This window comes from Lepisma saccharinum, chromosome 11 (genome assembly GCF_977018435.1).
Source record: "Lepisma saccharinum chromosome 11, izLepSacc3.1, whole genome shotgun sequence".
NCBI classification, from domain to species: Eukaryota; Metazoa; Arthropoda; class Insecta; order Zygentoma; family Lepismatidae; genus Lepisma; species Lepisma saccharinum.
Window position 1 is genome coordinate 74,436,417 of NC_139239.1, and position 17,478 is coordinate 74,453,894.

The following is a 17,478-nucleotide window of genomic DNA, read 5'->3' on the forward strand; positions in this document are numbered from 1 at the left end:
TGTGACAACTGTGGAAGGACTTTGGAAAGCTGTGCAAAGTGAATGGGACAAGATTCCCCTCCCAGTTCTTCAGAGAAGCCTATTACAGTGGAAATTACGTTGTCGGGCTATTGTTATGAACCAAGGGACACACATCGAGCACTTACGGACCTGGCACCATGGATTCGTCTAAATTTTGGGTAAGTCAAAATTGGCCAAATGTAGACGGAACAACCTCTGTATATAATTCTACCTCAATAGCAGACCCAAACCTCACAACCCCAGCACTAACTTCCTGACCCACCTAGCTCACTTTGTCCTTACATGTAACAATTTCACCTTTGAAACCAACATTTCCTACAGATCCGAGGTACAGCCATGGGTACCAAAATGGCCCCATCCTATGCAAACCTCTTCATGGGCAAACTTGAGCAAGAGTTCTTGGATACCCAACCCCTCCTCTGGTTCCACTTCATCGATGACATCTTCATGGTCTGGACACATGGAGAACCATCCTTATCAGCTTTCCTGGACCAACTTAATCAGTTCCATTCCATAAAATTCACCTGGACGCACTCCCCCAACCAGATCGCCTTTCTGGATGTGTATGTACACATCGAGGAAGGACACCTGACTACCTCCATCCACATAAAACCCACCAACCACATGCAATACCTACACTTCTCCAGCTCCCACTCGTTCCACACCAAAAAAAAACATTCCATTCTCTCTGGCCCTCAGGAGGACAGTGCCTGAACACTTCACCCACCTCCCGCCAAAATTATAATCTCCGCCTACACCAAGGCCTGGTCAACCGTGGATATCCCACCGTCCTGGTCACCAAACAAATATCGCGAGCTGCCTCACACACCACTACCACCAAGAAACCTGGTGCCACCAACCCACCTGCACTCATCACCCAATATCCCCCTCAACAAAATCAGGCACACACTAAACTCTCTTCTCCCCATTCTCCACAGTGATCCTGAAACCAAAAACATATTTCCAGACAAGCCCAGAGTGGTTTTCAATTGGCCCCCCCTCAACTTCCAAAACTTCCTGGTCCACAACACTCCTTCACCACACAACCAATACCCCCCTGCCCATAAATGCAACCACCCTAGGTTCAAAGCCTGCCCCATCCTCATTACCTCTCAAACCCTCCAGGTGCTCACGGCCACTGGCAGATTTACCCTCCATCCCAGAGGGACCTGCCACGCCTCAAACTTAATCTACATCCTCACCTGCAACATCTGTGGTGATTTTTACCTGGGGGAAACATCAAAGGCTCTCAAGCTCCGCATCAATAACCACCGCTCCTCCACCCACAACCTGGACTTCACTGTCACACCAACCACCACAACATCCGTTTCAACGACTGCTTCTGGGCAGAGATCATCCATCTACCCCAACCAGCCAACACCTCAGTTCGCAAAAGATGGGAGAGGGCCTATATATCGGCGATGTGTGCATCCACTCCACCTGGCCTGAACAAGGCCACACAGTAACATCCTCACCTCAGTCCACCCTATCCCCCTCTCAACCCATCCCACCCACTCACAGCTTTCGATGAGCCCGGTGACGAAACAGTTTTTTTTTTTTTTTTGTTCTACGCACAGCTTCTTCTTTGATGGGGACCTGGCAACTCTGCAGGGCCCCATCTTCTGTTTCAGTCTCTTTCTTCTCACACCAAAGATGCTACAAAGTTAGCGAAAATTTTCAATTTTTCCACTGTCTGGTGAGTGTTTTATTTCTCCTTCTTTGATTTTTATATATACAGGGTGTTTTGTAAGTTCGTTTACAACGCTTGGGAGGTGATTGTATGAGTGAAAATAAGGTGGAAAGTTCATGTAACAAAATTCCAGAAACTGCTTTGTTCCCAAGTTATTGACGTTTGAAAATGTGGGAAAATGATTTTCCGAAGTGATTAATGGCAAAACGGGTGGAGAGAAGTAGTCGGTGTTGGGTGGTCCACTAAGAAATTGGGTACGCTCTTGTCAAAAAATCACGCGGCAATGTTGGCGCAAGGGAATCCCCAAAGGACGCGAACGATGATGTTGACGGGAGTGGGGTGGGTGTGCGTTCTCCGTGAGCTGGTATCGACGAAAATTGGCATGTGTTGAATGACACCAAAAAACAAAGAAATTTTCCTGAGCGAAGGGCACCATGACGTAAAAACAAAAAAAATGAACTGTCATAGGTTGCATACCCTGAAGGGCACACAGTATGCTTAATGGAGATGTGAAGGGAACCTCATGACAGACTGTTTTCAAAGTGTCCACCATGTACTTCCAAGCAGAGGCGACAATGGCGTATCAAGGATTGTCTAGTGCGTGCGACCCAACAACCCCGGCATTTCTGCTATCGATGCTGCAGCTACATTGATACGGACAACGAGGTCCTCGGCTGACAAGACAGGTGTTTCGTAAACGAGGCGTTTCATCTCTCCCCAGAGGAAGAAATCCAGGGGCGTAATATGAGGCGATCGAGGTGGCCATGGCACAGGCCCTCCCCTGCCAATGAACTGGTTGTGAAATATGGTATTGAGGAAATGGCGCACATTCCAATCGAAATGTGTGGGTGCACAGTCATGTTGAAACCACAGTCTTTGTCTCAGTGCCAAGAGCACATCCTCTAGTAGTTCAGGCAAAACCTCACTGAGAAATGCTTGATAAGTGGGTCCACATAGGCGAACAGGGAGAATGTACGGTTCAATCAAATGGTCATGCAGTATCCCGCACCACACATTCACTGCAAATCTGTGCTGATAATGTGCCACTTGCAGTGCATGTGGATTTTCATGTTCCCACACATGACTGTTTTTACTATTGAACACACCAGTTTTCATGAAGATAGCCTGATCAGTCCACAGTACCGTATTCTGAAAATTGGGGATAGTTTCAATTTGATGAACAAACCGTTGGCAAAAGTTCTCACGTGGGCCAAAGTCCCGAGGTAAAAGATCTTGCACTTTCTTCAATTTGTACGGGTGCATCCCCTCTTCTGCCATGACTCGCCACACATTCACATGGGAGGTGTTTCGTTCGTGGGATAGTGCACGTGTACTGGTGCCTGGATGATCCATCACTGCAGTTAGCACATCTTCCACAAACCGTCGTCTTCGCACACTTCGCGGTCGTCCAACTTCTCGACAAGGTGGCAACACTGATCCTGTTCCCCGAAGTCGAGTGTCTACAGTTTGAAATAAGGTGTGCGATGGTAATACCCTATTTGGAAAATGTGCCACATACAGACGCCTTGCAGCACGGCTATTACCTCCAGCCTCCCCATAAATCAGATGCATGTCCGCCAGCTCTTGGGCTACAAGTGTTTATGGCCGTTAACACTAGTACACTTCACAGAATATGATGGGCTGTGGCTAAGAATTAACACGTAACACTGCTAGGTCAAATGTTTACCCAACACTACTGTCCAAGAACCTCAGGTCTTTCCATTCAACCGTGAATGTTTAACAACCTGCTGCTGGCACAGCACCTGAAGCACAAATGACAGACATGTGCGCGCCTTCATGAGGAAACCTACACTGTTGACGCCCCTAGCGGGAAATGTGGTACTTAACGTCAGATCACACGGACACCCATCTGCCCTTCAGGGTATGCCACCTATGACAGTTCATTTTTCTCGTTTTTACGTCATGGTGTCCTTCGCTCAGGAAATTTTCTTTGTTTTTTGGTGCCATTCAACACATGCCAATTTTCGTCGATACCAGCTCACTGAGAACGCACACCCACCCCACTCACATCAACATCTCCGTTCGCATCCTTTGGGGAATCCCTTGTGCCGACATTGCACAACATTGCTGCGTGATTTTTTGACAAGAGCGTACCCAATTTATTAGTTTACCTCCCAACACAGACGACTTTTCTCCACCCGTTTTGCCATTATTCACTTCGGAAAATCATTTCCCCACATTTTCAAACGTCAATAACTCGGGAACAAAGCCGTTTCTGGAATTTTGTTACATGAACTTTCCACCTTATTTTCACTCGTACAATCACCTCCCAAGCATTGTAAACAAACTTACGAAACACCCTGTATATGGCCATGTGTGTGTGTGTGTGAGAGAGAGATTATTATTACATTTTATACGTATGCATTTCTGATGAGGGTGATGAATAAATTAACCCAGCAAATTATGCTCTATTGTAACGATGCATCTCAACTTCACAGTCTTTTTTTAGATCAGTGACAATCGATCAGATGTTTCAAATATTAGAGAAATATTAAGTGAAGCTATGAGCGAGGCAATCGTGTCGTCATCATTCCCCTCTCCCACAATGTTGAAATATGAGATCATGTCTTTTCAACCTCCTCTAAAACTAAGGGATCACTCTTCCCAAACTAACATTAAATCACCCATGAACACTAGGTGATTTACCAGCCACGGACACGATGTCTAAAACTAACAGTAAAGCTATAATGTAAAATCAATCTAGTCTTTTTTGTCCTTTAACAAAGAGAATAAAAATTTGTGAACGAAATGTAAGGAGAGAATGAATTTTACCTGTCTCTTGCTTTTATATAATGTGATTGACTTGAGTAGAGTGATATTCCGACATGACTTTGCTTTCAATATATATACTTTCGGTAAATGGTTTCTAAAAAAAATGCATAGTTCTATCACTTGGCATGGAAGGATGTCCAAATTCACTTTCCAGAAAGTAACTGCCATCATCTGTCGTTCAAAGAAAATTATTACCATGCTACGTTACCTCTGCTGAAACCCAGTTATCCAGATCAGGACAAACAAAAGTCTTAAATTGGAAAGGAAAAGGGGGATTAGTGCAGGTATTTGAATTTCCAGGAAAATGCCTGAGACACGTCCACCACTTTCATGGGCGATGACCTTTTTGACTGCGAGAGGTCCCTAAAGAGAGAGAAGTCCGCAAACACCAAAGAAAGTGGAAAGATTACCCACACTTGCATCGTTGGGTTTTGGAACCTCTTTGGGGGTATTGTTACACGAGACCGCATCTGTACGAACAAAGCCTGGTAGACTTCGAAGAGAACTAAACAGAAGCAGCGAACTCCTATGGGGATAATTTCACGTTACCTTCATTTGCACACGAGTTTGATCTTCGTATGGATCTTTGTGTCACGTACTTGCTGTTCAAGGAAACTTGAGTAGATATTCACTTAAGAAATGCACAACTATTTTTATTTTCAAAACCAAATGTAAGTTGAAAACAGTGAATAAACCTTTGAAAAGGAACAAATTTTGTTTTTTGACCGCGCTTCTAGCGACTCAAAAACAATGGTATCGGCTAGTATCGGTGCAAATATATCAACCGATACAGATACATCGGTATCTGCTCAGCCCTAGAAAAGAGTATATAGATTTTGCTCAGGATAGGGACAGATGGAAGGCCTGTGTTGCTGCAGCCATGAACCTTCGGGTTCAAAAAGGCTAGAGAGTTAGTTATGGGAGGATCATGATGCTTTGGAAAATTTTGCAGACAAAACTGTAATATTACTGATCTCCGTGAACTAAGTGGTAAGCACAGCACACTATGACACCAGAGATTCTGAGTTGGAATCCCGGCATGGGTGTTGTTTTGTAAGTGTCCTCTCATAAATTTCATCATATCATCACTCATCCTCATCAGCATGATTAGTCAAAAAGTGTAGAAAAGTGACTAAATAAGAAGAAATTAAATGTAAACTGCAATATTTTTTTTAATTCCATTAATTATAAGGTATGAAAATTTGTCCCATAAAGGAAAATTGAAAAGTAAACATTTTTCCCCCCAATTATACCCCTGGAATATACTCAGAGTAGATAAATGGACATAACTTGGGACTTAACTTTGGGGGAGCAGAATCAGATTTGGGACTTAACTGTGAGGTGGAATCAAACTTGAGACTTAACTTTAAGGGGTGGAATCAAACTTGGGACTTAACTTTGAGGGGCAGAATTAAACTTGGGATTTAACTTGGGGGCAGAATTGATAAGTTTTCTATCCAATAAGAATAGTGTCCAGAACTATTTTGCTAAATAGCTTACATTTGTACAGTAATAAAAAAATACTCTTCAATACTTTGCTCCTCAGATCCCAGGAGGTTTAGAAAAGTATCCTTAACTTTTACATTAGTAATGGCCTCCTTGCTCCCACCAAGTTACGCCTATGGGTGGATGGATACATTTGGACCCACTCTTCTACATCTCTTGGATGCACTGCTGCATGATTAAGATTATGCATCCGCATATTTCAATTGTGGGTTGTAAGGGTATTGAACTTGTATATCCAAATAATGTGTAGGTTGATATAATTCTTAGGCATGTTGTCTTGTATGTTTTGTAATGTAAGTATACTGGATTTCTGTTCCCTCTGAATACATTCTTGTTTATAGGACATACCAGTATTACATAATGATTTTATGTTTGAGAAGTATCATATTGTAGTCCATCAAGAGTGTTTCCATCTTTTAGCTCCTTGTGGCAGCAAGTTTGGACAGCAGTACCAAAGATCGCAAACTTGATTGTGATGGTTGTCATCAAGTTGTCAATGCACTGGAGCACAATTTCCATACAAAAACAAGGAAGGAAATACTGGAAGGCATGCTTGAGGTAAGCACACTTGTTCTTTCATGTTTCTATCAGTACAGTGAAATTTTGTATACATTCAAAACCTCAGTATCAAGGCTTTGAGTGAGCAATGATCTTTCCGGAAAATGTTCTTGATTAGAATAGAGGCAAGAGCATTGTGTAGTAATTTATTCCTATGCCCTTGACACACTCAAATTTTTTGGTACTAAATTTATTTTTGGACCACCTCGAAAAGCATCCTTATGTCCCAATCACTTTGCAAGTTATGGATAAGCTCCTGTCATTGTGTAGTTCTCTCATCTATTTTATTTAATCAATCATTGTCATCATGATTGACTCGTAGACTAAATAATTATAAAAAGGTCGCATAAACACCAATGCAATGTAATTCTGAAGATGAGTAGTTTCTTTCTGTAACTGCTGTCTTGTATAATTACATGCAGAAACACATTGATCTTTCAGTTGGGTTTTGCCTTTGATTGTATAAAATTTACATTCATGTGTTGAATAGCTAATTACAGTAAAAACTTCTTTATCTAAAATGTTTTTTTAATGTTTTTTTTAATGCACAACTTCTTTTTTGATTACTATATGAGTATTGAATATTCAATTATAAACAACAGAACTATTCCTGTAATGCAGATCTTATTTACAGTGCAATCTTATATTCATTGTAATTTTTATTGGACATTACATGTTTAAAACAGCATATTCTTGATTACTTGAAAGAGGCATGGTCAAATCAAGTTTGGATAAACAAGTTTTCAGTTTAAATGTGTTTGAAAATTTTACTATATAACTTCTACATATTTCACGTAATATAACTAGAGCCATGCATATTTCATTTTTGATGGAGACACCTTATAATGTCCATTTTTCATGTTTTTTAGAGGCGTGAGGTGATTTTCTTACTATATTTTGTCATGAAATGCTGCGAAATGAACTGCAGAATACTTAATACGAAAGTTGAAGTTTATATACCCGCACAGCACTTCCTGAAGTCAGAATTATCCTGTGATTTATGCAAATCACTGAATGTTAATTTATTCTGCTGTTAATATTTATAGCAAAAAATGAACTCCTTTACGCAGGAATATACCTAATATTCCCGTAACTACATAAATGTATTATCAGAATAGAAATCTTTATTTTGTGTAAGAAATGTAATTTTTAAAATCAAATTTAGGTTCACCATATTAACACCAGAATGTCATTTTATATACCGCTTTTGATCCTGAAATGTGCAAAGTAGTTCTACCGAAATCTTGATCATTTTTTTCACCATACACACATGGCTGTAAATACATATAACAGTTAAAGTTGTACTCACTTCTGTATTTGCTTGTGGATGTTATTTAGTACACTTGTAGATATAACTTTGGTGTTAGTAACTGGGATGGATAATTTTTTGCTTGCCTTGTAGGTGTGTGGTCGCTTTGGAAGCTTGTCGGATGGATGCGCAGCTGTCATCATCAGTTACTTTGACAAGATATATGATCACCTCAACAAGAATCTAAAACCTGATGAAGTGTGCACTCTTACTGCATTGTGCATTACAGGAAATCACAATAGTACAGTGAGTATATATTTTCATTGATTTGTCGAGATGTGCTTTGAGCAAATTTGTTGTTGTATTTTCTTTAATATTTCACTGTTTTTGCCATGTCTCCATATGTAATATTCACTTTTGTTGATAAAAAAATGGATCTAATGCCTGTAATATCCTCCAATAGATTGTTTGTTGTCCTTTTGTGTCAGTTTGATGTAATTTTAGTTTTTCAATGTGGATGCCAGTTTTTGTCAATGGCATTGTGATTTTGTTTTTATAATGTGTTTTTTCTAAGTACTTCAGCTCCAAAATGTTCGTTCTTTTAATTTGCGGTCTTAAAAATTACTCTGTATTTCCTACGGGGCTCCAGTTCTCATGTTAAGAATAGGGTGGAAATACCCTCAGTGCTGGCACACATGTTACAGTTTTTAGTAAACTAAGAACAGCATACTTTCTTTTACTTTTTTCAACAAAAAATTAAAGTAGTTTTTATGTTTCATTTAGAAATTTTTTAACAAAAAATTACCACTTTTTCCTAATTTCTTACAGGCCAAAGTTGAAGTGGTTCATGAGTCATCAGTTGGCTATGTGTACCCAAGTAAGGAAGACCTTCCGTGTGAGTTTTGCGAACAGATGGTCGTCCACCTGAGAACCATGCTCGTGGCTAATACAACTGAACTCGAATTCAAGCAGGTTCTTGAAGGTCTTTGCAGACAAACTGGCTCCTTCCAATCTGAGGTGAGTATATTATTTGCGGGAGTGAGTGAGGGGTCAAGTTTTGGATTCTACCACAATCTGTTATGAGCTACAGTGGTCTAGTTAGTAGGGTGTTTGACTGCCACGTGGGAAACCCAGGTTTGATTCCCAGGGTGGGTGATCTAAGGTCAAAATTTTTCCTGCCTTGCCCATGCATAAAGTAGCTCTGGACCTCACCAAGCCTCAAATCAATGGCTACCTGGGGCAACCCTGGGTGGTAAATGTGGCCGGAGCATGATGCTGATCACATCACCTCCAAAATGGTCAAGATCGAGAAATTATCAGTTGGAATTTAATAACCAATAGTGACTGACACTTTTCCAGATACCAGATGGCACTTCCGCTGAGTAAATATCCTAGAAATTATGCAAAATTCGTAATTTTCATTGTTTTTACATTTTAGGAAGAAATTAATTTTATCAAATGATTATACCATGTGGAATTAATATTTTAAACAAAACACTGGTAGATTGTTAGGAAATAGTTTCAGTGGGGGAAAAAATATTGAAATTCATAAATTTTCTGAAGTTTATTTTTATAACAAAAGAACAGTTAAATTGCAATACACTGTGAATATTGGTTTCAGCTTCAAGAGCTATAGATTGTATTTATTATTCCAGTGCCTTGGCTTGGTCGATGAGTACTATTCTGAAATTTACAACTTCCTTGTGGATGAGCTCAACCCAGAAGATCTTTGTACTGCTGTTGGAATCTGCCAACCTAAATCTGAAATCAAGGTAAGCATAAATTTTTTGAGATTAATTGATTTTACATCCAATAGTTGTAGAAACAAACCTGCAAATTAAAATCCAAAGTTAAGTTTCAAAAGGGATTACTCAAAGCAATGTACAATTCACAGATAAAATCTATGCACTGAGAATGAAACATTGTTGCATCTTCGAATGTTGGTCATTTTATTCAGTAGTATTTTAAAAATATTTTAATTAGATACTAAAAGATTATTTTGTTTGATTCTGTCTCCTTTTACCACATTTATAAATTTACTTTTGTCTGATCCATGAATTTGTTTGCCATCTTCGTGGCCTATAGTACACTGGTCGACAATTGCTAAGGAACAAACACGTTTTGTCCAATAACTTTCGACTACGTAATCAGGGTGCAACAAGTGAACAATATATAAGTACAGATATCAGTTAAGGTTTATTGAGAATAGATGATGTGGATTCCCCATCAACCAAAGAAACAGGACGTCATAAAGCAAAACCAGCATAAGCAAAACAAAGTGAGGAAAGCGCACATGAATCACAATTTGGCATGTGTAGAGTGAGTCCAGAGGAAATCAGTATGGCGTGTGGCCACCGTGGACTGCACAGCAAGCTGCATACCTGTTTGGCATGCTGTCGATGAGAGCGTTCGTGAGCGCGAGGGGTATATTGTCCCATTCTTCAGCTCCTGGAGGGTCTGGGGTGGGATATTCCTTTGTGCAACCCACCTTCCTAGAGCATCCCACCCATGTTCGATGGGATTGAGATTCGGTGGATATGCAGGCCAGTCCATGCGGGTGATGTTTTCTCTTTCCGGTGTCTCTGTCACTTGGACAGTTCTGTGTGAACGCGCATTATCATCCATGTTAAAAACGAACATAACCTTCCAGGATCTCTGTAGAATACCGTGCTCCAGTAACGGATCCTGCGGCGAAGATGTACAGTGGGGTTTTCCCATTTTTCATTATGCCCCCCCATACCATGACTCCGGGTACCCCATACCTGACACGTTCACAGATGTGCTGTGCATGATATCGTGTTCCACATTCTCTCCACACCATTTGATGCCCAGAATCACTTGTCACACAGTACCACAATTCATCGGACACGGAGTTGTGTATGAAAAAGATATGGGTCAATATGTGTTTGTTCCTTAGCAATTGTCGACCAGTGTACTAGAAGAGGCAGTGGCGACTTGTGACTTTTTCAGAGTGTAGGAAGAATTTATGGTAAACCGAGCAAGGTTTGAAAAATGCATTCAAAATGCAATTCACACGTAGCCTATCACTTGTAATATCCTTTGCATTTAGAATCTTAGCTGCAGGCCTTTGCTCAAGGTAGGGCAAGATGCCCTTGGTCCTCACTTTGAACTATGAAATATTTAAATGTGAACCTATAAAAACCGACGAAAATATCATTAACGATATTTCAGATTTTTCAAGAATTTTGATTTTCTTCTCCCTTCCTGTCATCGAGTGGATTCACGATAGCAAAAAGTGCTGCTTAAACTTCAAAATTATGTTAAATTATTCTAAATTGTGCTAGGATTTATTATTAATTACTTTTTCGGATAATTGTAATTCTGCATCTACTTTTGTAGAGTTTTAAACTTGCGTTACTTATTCTTAACAGTTATGTAATAGTATAAATTTTCCCCCAAAATTGTTTAAAATTATGCAACAAACAACATGGATTCAACACAGAACTTAAAAAGGTTTGAGTAATTGTTTAATTCCAAATTTCCATCGATTTTCTACCACAAAATCTCCTGACAAACTAAATCGGGCAGGATGAAGAAAATAAAGAAGATGGATCGTGGCATGTTTGTAGAAAGGCTTTTTGCTGGATCAGCGTACTCCCTTTCATTTGAAACATGTCCGCTGGTGAAGTAGAAATAAGATTTGGACATATTATTATTTATATTTCCTGAAAACATATTCCATTGAATTCAATCTTTCCTCTCCCAGGGACTGGCGTTTTACCATTATGTCAAAAGCAGGGTGCTAAGTGCCAACAAATATCAAACTGTGTTTGGTTTAGTACCATTTTGCTAGGATTGGCAACATTGATTGAGGAACAACTTCACTGCCCCTTCCACCCCTCACCCATCTGTTTGTAGGATGACCGACCCATCTGTTTGTAGGATGACCGCAGTGAGCGGCAGAAAGCCTGTGGCCATCGTCTTTCGGCTGCTGCTGGTGCATGCAATCTATCTAATCTAGTCAATTGTACGTACATTGCGCTCATAATTTTATAACGCATTAAACTCCTAAAAAGTAGAGAACTCGAAATAAGTACAAATGAACTGTAGGAAATTCCTCACTTCCTACATGGAGGAATTGCCCCTGATAAGAGGTCGGCTTTTGTCCTCATCACAGAAGGCCCCATGTTTGACTCCCAACTTGGACATGGATGTCATTTGAGTGTCCCTTCATCAATTTCTTCTAATTGTCTCTCATCCTCGTGGTTGCCATTGGCCAAAGTGGCAGAAAAGTTAAGTAAAATAACAACAACACAATACAAGTATAATATATGTGAACCAAGAGAGTCCTTTGAGATGTCGATTGTGCTTCAGACATCTAGATGACATGTTTTATTTTGATTGGCATACAAAATTTCATTGAGATCTGTGTAAGTGGGTGACATTTCAATACATTATTGGTAGGGGCATGCATATTTCATTTTTTGACGAAAACACGAAATGTGAAATAACACATGGATAAGTTAAGTTTTCATATTTTTGAAAGGTGTGAGATACATTTTGCTACCATGTTTTGCCAAGAAATGATGAGAAATGAACTGCAAAATGCGAAATAAACTCTTAAAATAAGAGTTCGGGTTTATTTTCAGACACAATACCTTGAGGTATGAAATTTCTGAGAGTTATGCAATTCATGAAAAATTGATTCTGATGCAATTCATGAAAAATTGATTAATTCTGCTGTAAATATTTGAGAATAAAAAATGGACTCCTTTATACAGGAATAAACTTGATACTCTGATTACTACATATATGAATGTACTATTAGAAGTGAAATGTTAATTTTGTATAGTAAGTATAGTTTTTCAATCACATTTATTTATTTTACCAATTTAACACCGAAATGCTATTTTATATATCTACCGTTTTTGTACGGAAATCTTGATCTTTTATTCACCAAAAATATGTAGGTAATTTGACACGGAATGGTCCAATCATCAAAATAAGGTTGCATCTTTTTTTAATCACCCTGCATCATTATGTGTATGTGAGCATTCATTGTTCTTCCTGCAGAAAGGACCTATTGCACCTCTTGTACCAGTTCACCTGGCCAAGAAGATCCTCGCCTCCGTTATGAAGCCTGCTGAGGTGGTCGTTGAAGAAGGGAAGGCATCCAGTAAGGTCCTCTTCCCAGCCACCGAAATTCGTGCTGCTGAACGGTTAGCTGGGGACGACGAAGCCAAGAGCTACAATAAGATGTTCCCTGCTACACTGATTCTTGATGCAGAAAGAATGACTGGTGATGATGAAGCCAAGAGCTACAATAAGGTGTTCCCTGCTACACTGATTCTTAGTGCAGAAAGATTGACTGGTGATGACGAAGCCAGTAGCTATAAACATAAACCAGAGGCAAGAGTTAAAGTAGCAAAATCAGGAGTGGGTGCGTATTCACAATCATCTTTGTTAATATATGTAGTAGAATTATTAGTAGGGTTGACCCGATATATTGGTATTGAGCTCGTACCAGTAGTATTGGTAATCACTAATACCAGTCAGTTTTTTTCTAGAATCCAGGTATCTGGCAGAGTATACCAAAATGTTGAACAACACTTAGATGGATTCTAAAATTAACATTTTCCTAGAACTGTCACCTGGTGCATGCAACTGTGATTGTGAACCATGCCAAATGGCCTCATCACAGCTATTGTTTGAGTCACAGGTGTTTTCCTAGCTGCATCGTTTTCGCTGAATTTAACAACCATATCTGCGAAAGACACAGCTGGGAAAACACACACATGACTGAAACAATAGAAGATGTGATGAGGCAACTCGGCAATGTGCACAGCCTTGGTCGCCTGCGTCAGGTGACAGGTCTAGGAAAACATTCCTTAAATATCATGGAATTATGCAAGTGATGCATAATTTCCATGATATATGGATTTTGAGATTAAATTATTATCTCATGTAAAATTATATTTTAAAAACATACTTACCTGAAGGTAAGTCAACTTGCCATGTGACAATGAGTTTTTAAAAATCCAACATTTATTTTTAGTTTTCTTAAATTGACCTTTCTAATGGTATTGGGGATTTGACAATATTTTTGCAAGGATTTTTTTTTGCATTTGTATCATTTTTTTGTTTTAAAACTACATTAGTGCAACAAGAAAGAGTAGGTATCTTTTCAACACCTGGTCACCAATAAGAATAGACATAAGGGAAGGATCTGTAATAATGTTGCGAGCCACTGTAGGTAATTTTTGAGACTTAGATCATCGGCTTCTGAGCCCTAGTTATGAAATAAGAAAATAACAGACTCCAAAATTTATTAATGGAAAGGGATGTTTTATTTTATGTAAGTAAACTAGTAAACCTGGTTTGAAAGATGTAGATGTTACATTATTATTTTGTAATTCCTTCAAACAGGTGTTCGAGTCATTACACAAAAGCCAGAAGTTATGCAGCTGCCTGTGGAGCGCCTGATGCCACAGACTATTGTGATCAGTGGTAACAAGATGGAATGTGAATTCTGTCAGTATGCCCTACACTACATGCAGCAGGTTTTAACGGCACCTTACACAGAGGTATGTAAATTCAATAGAACTGTGATTTTCCATTTTCCCCACATTAGAGATTCAAGTTTCATGCTCCAAGTACAGCCACATGTATTTCTTTTCCAGATTTTACATTTTACCATATTTAAAATTTTTTTGTCTCCTCTGAAAAACATAAAATTGATGTTCTACTGTATTTTAGTGACTTGATGGGCTTGTTTCAACTAGATGATAATTGATGTGTTTGACATTATTTCTTCTTTATTAACCAACAAGGAATTATTTTCAATTACTGTAATTATTTTGCACCGATTAATGTTCATAATGAATTGTTATTAACCAGTAAGGAATCATTTTTAGTTACTGTGATTATTTTGCACTGATTAATGTTCATAATGAATTGTTATTAACCACTATGGAATTATTTTCAATTTCTGTGATTATTTTGCACTGATTAATGTTCATAATGAATTGTTATTAACCACTAAGGAATTATTTTCAATTTCTGTGATTATTTTGCACTGATTAATGTTCATAATGAATTGTTATTAACCAATAAGGAATCATTTTCAATTCAACCCCATCTCTTAACTTGCGAGTGCAGTGGAAGTAACCGAAGGTCCCGTGAGTCCAAAATATCTAAACCCAAAAGTGGTTTGCTGAAGTATCTGTGATTTTATGTTATTAGAAAAGTACATGTTTTCTGGAAGTTAATGTTCATATATTTAATTATTTTTCTTGCAGGCTGAAATTAAAAAGGAAGTTGATTTTATGTGTGCTCATTTGCCAATATCTGTGAGTGATCAGTGCAAACAGTTTGTAGACTTATATGCTGGTGCATTTGTTGCTCTTCTTGCACAAGAAATCGACCCATCACAGGTAAGTGTGGTCCAGAAGTTCATTGTTACAGTAATTATACTAATACTAGCTGACTACCCGGCATTGCCTGGGTATTTATTTATGTCAATCTTCTATTAGACAGGTGAATAATGAATTCTAACTATAGTGTAAAATGAACTTAGAGTTGAATGGCATTGGGAGTGTCACTATTCATCTCAGCGACCCCGAAAACTATGGATTCCACACTAATATTGGTAGTTTTACATGTCATCCCCTTCCCACCCCACCTCTAGAGGTGCCAGAAGTGTATTGGAGTTGAACGGCATTGGGAGTGTCACTATTCATCTTAGCGACCCCGAAAACTATGGATTCCACACTAATATCGGTCGTTTTACATGTCACCCCCTTCCCACCCCCACCTCTAGGGGTGCTAGAGGTGTCTTGGAGTTGAACGGCATTGGGAGTGTCACTATTTGTCTTAGAGACCACGAAAACTATGGATTAGGGATGGCCAAACAGATCCGGATCCGAAAAATCCGGATCCAAAAGTTACGGATCTGGATCCGGATCCAAAAGTTACGGATCTGGATCCGGATCCGAAAATACCTAATCTGGATCCGGATCCGATAGTTCCGGATCTGGATCCGAAAGTTCCGGATCCGGATCCGATAGTTCCGGATCTGGATCCAAAAGTTCCAGATCCGGGTCCGAAAGTTTCGGATCTGGATCCGGATCCGAGAGTTTCGTATCTCAATCCCATTATAATATTACCACACCTTGAAAGGTATTATGATCTTCGATTACAAAGAAATATTTCATTAGTTAGTCCTACAATAATTTTTTTCAAGTGTTGTTCCTAAAATACTTTTCTACGCATCAGCTAACACACACGTCCACAAGGATAATCTTACTTGTTTAACATAAAATGTCAGAGGTGATTTTGTAAATTCCATTGAAACGAATATGTATTCATTCGAATGTATTGGAAAATGGAAACAAACATAAATGTGAGACATTCCATTCCAGGATGAAACCTTTAACGCATATAACAAGATAGAAATGTTATACAAAAATTATACAATTTTTCTACAGTTACAGTTTTACAAATTGATATATGCAGTGTTATATAATTACAAAGTATAAGACTAACAAGGGAGGTGTTCTAAGTCTCCCCCTCCGATTTCCATGAAATTTGGCAGGTTTATAGTGGGGCCCAAAGGAAGAAATACATGTTTTTTTTGTTTCAGCTTAAAAACGGTTTTAGGGGGCAAAACCCACTCAAATGTCAAGATGAGGACAAATTGAAGTGGGGATCTGACCCCTGTGTCCCCCTCCGATTTCCATGAAACTTGGCAGGTGTGTAAAGAGACTCAAAGGAAGAAATACGTGTTTTTTTTTGTTTCGGCTAAAAAACTGTTTTAGGGGCAAACCCCCTCAAATGTCAAAATGAGGACAAATTTAAGTGGGCATTTGACCCCTGTGTCACCCTCCGATTTTCATGAAACTTCGAAGGTGTATAGAGGTTCCCAAAGGAAGAAATACGTGTTTTTTTGTTTCGGCTAAAAAACTGTTTTAGGGTGCAAAACCCGCCTCAAATGTCAAGACTAGGACAAATTGACGTGGGCATCATCTGACCTCTTTGTCCCCCCTCCGATTTCCATGAAATTTGGCAGGTGTATACAGAGAGACTATGCCCCCTGTTTCTTCCTATGCCATATTTACGTAGTTTCGCGGTCAGATCCCCACTTCAATTTCTCCTCATCTTGACATTTGAGGGGAGGTTGCCCCCTAAAACAGTTTTTTAGCTGAAACACAAAAACACGTATTTCTTCCTTTGGGCCCCTCTATACACCTGCCAAGTTTAATGGAAATCGGAGGGGGAGACTTAGACCTCCCTTGTAAGTGTATTAATTAATTACAAATCGCGCACGCGCACACACACACTAACAATATGTTATAAACACATTCTTACTTTCCAAAGAAGCGCATTGGGATGGCAAAAGGGATCCGGATCCAGAAGTACCAGATCCGGATCCGAACGTTTTGGATCCGGATCCGAAAGTACTGGATCCGGATCCGAAAGTACCGGATCTGGATCTGACAGTACCGGATCTGGATCTGACAGTACCGGATCTGGATCTGACAGTACCGGATCCGGATCTGACAGTACCGGATCCGGATCTGATAGTACCGGATCTGGATCCAAAAGTACCGGATCTGAAAATTCCGGATCTGCGGATCCGGATCCGGATCCTTAGGATCCAGATTTCGGATCCACCAGGATCCGCATCTGGCCATCCCTACTA

The 17,478-nt window shown here is 39.5% G+C and overlaps 1 protein-coding gene across 1 annotated transcript in view; it reads left to right on the plus strand.

The window, feature by feature from the left end:
• The window catches only part of Sap-r (prosaposin), a 79,775-nt gene that overhangs the window by 23,217 nt on the left and 39,080 nt on the right, over window positions 1–17,478 (plus strand). Inside the window, exons 5-11 of the mRNA XM_083131414.1 lie at window positions 6,431–6,568; window positions 7,971–8,123; window positions 8,646–8,834; window positions 9,473–9,589; window positions 12,852–13,218; window positions 14,205–14,362; window positions 15,077–15,211. Of these exons, the coding sequence (XP_082987540.1) occupies window positions 6,431–6,568; window positions 7,971–8,123; window positions 8,646–8,834; window positions 9,473–9,589; window positions 12,852–13,218; window positions 14,205–14,362; window positions 15,077–15,211 (1,257 nt within the window). The remainder of the gene's footprint in view (window positions 1–6,430; window positions 6,569–7,970; window positions 8,124–8,645; window positions 8,835–9,472; window positions 9,590–12,851; window positions 13,219–14,204; window positions 14,363–15,076; window positions 15,212–17,478) is intronic.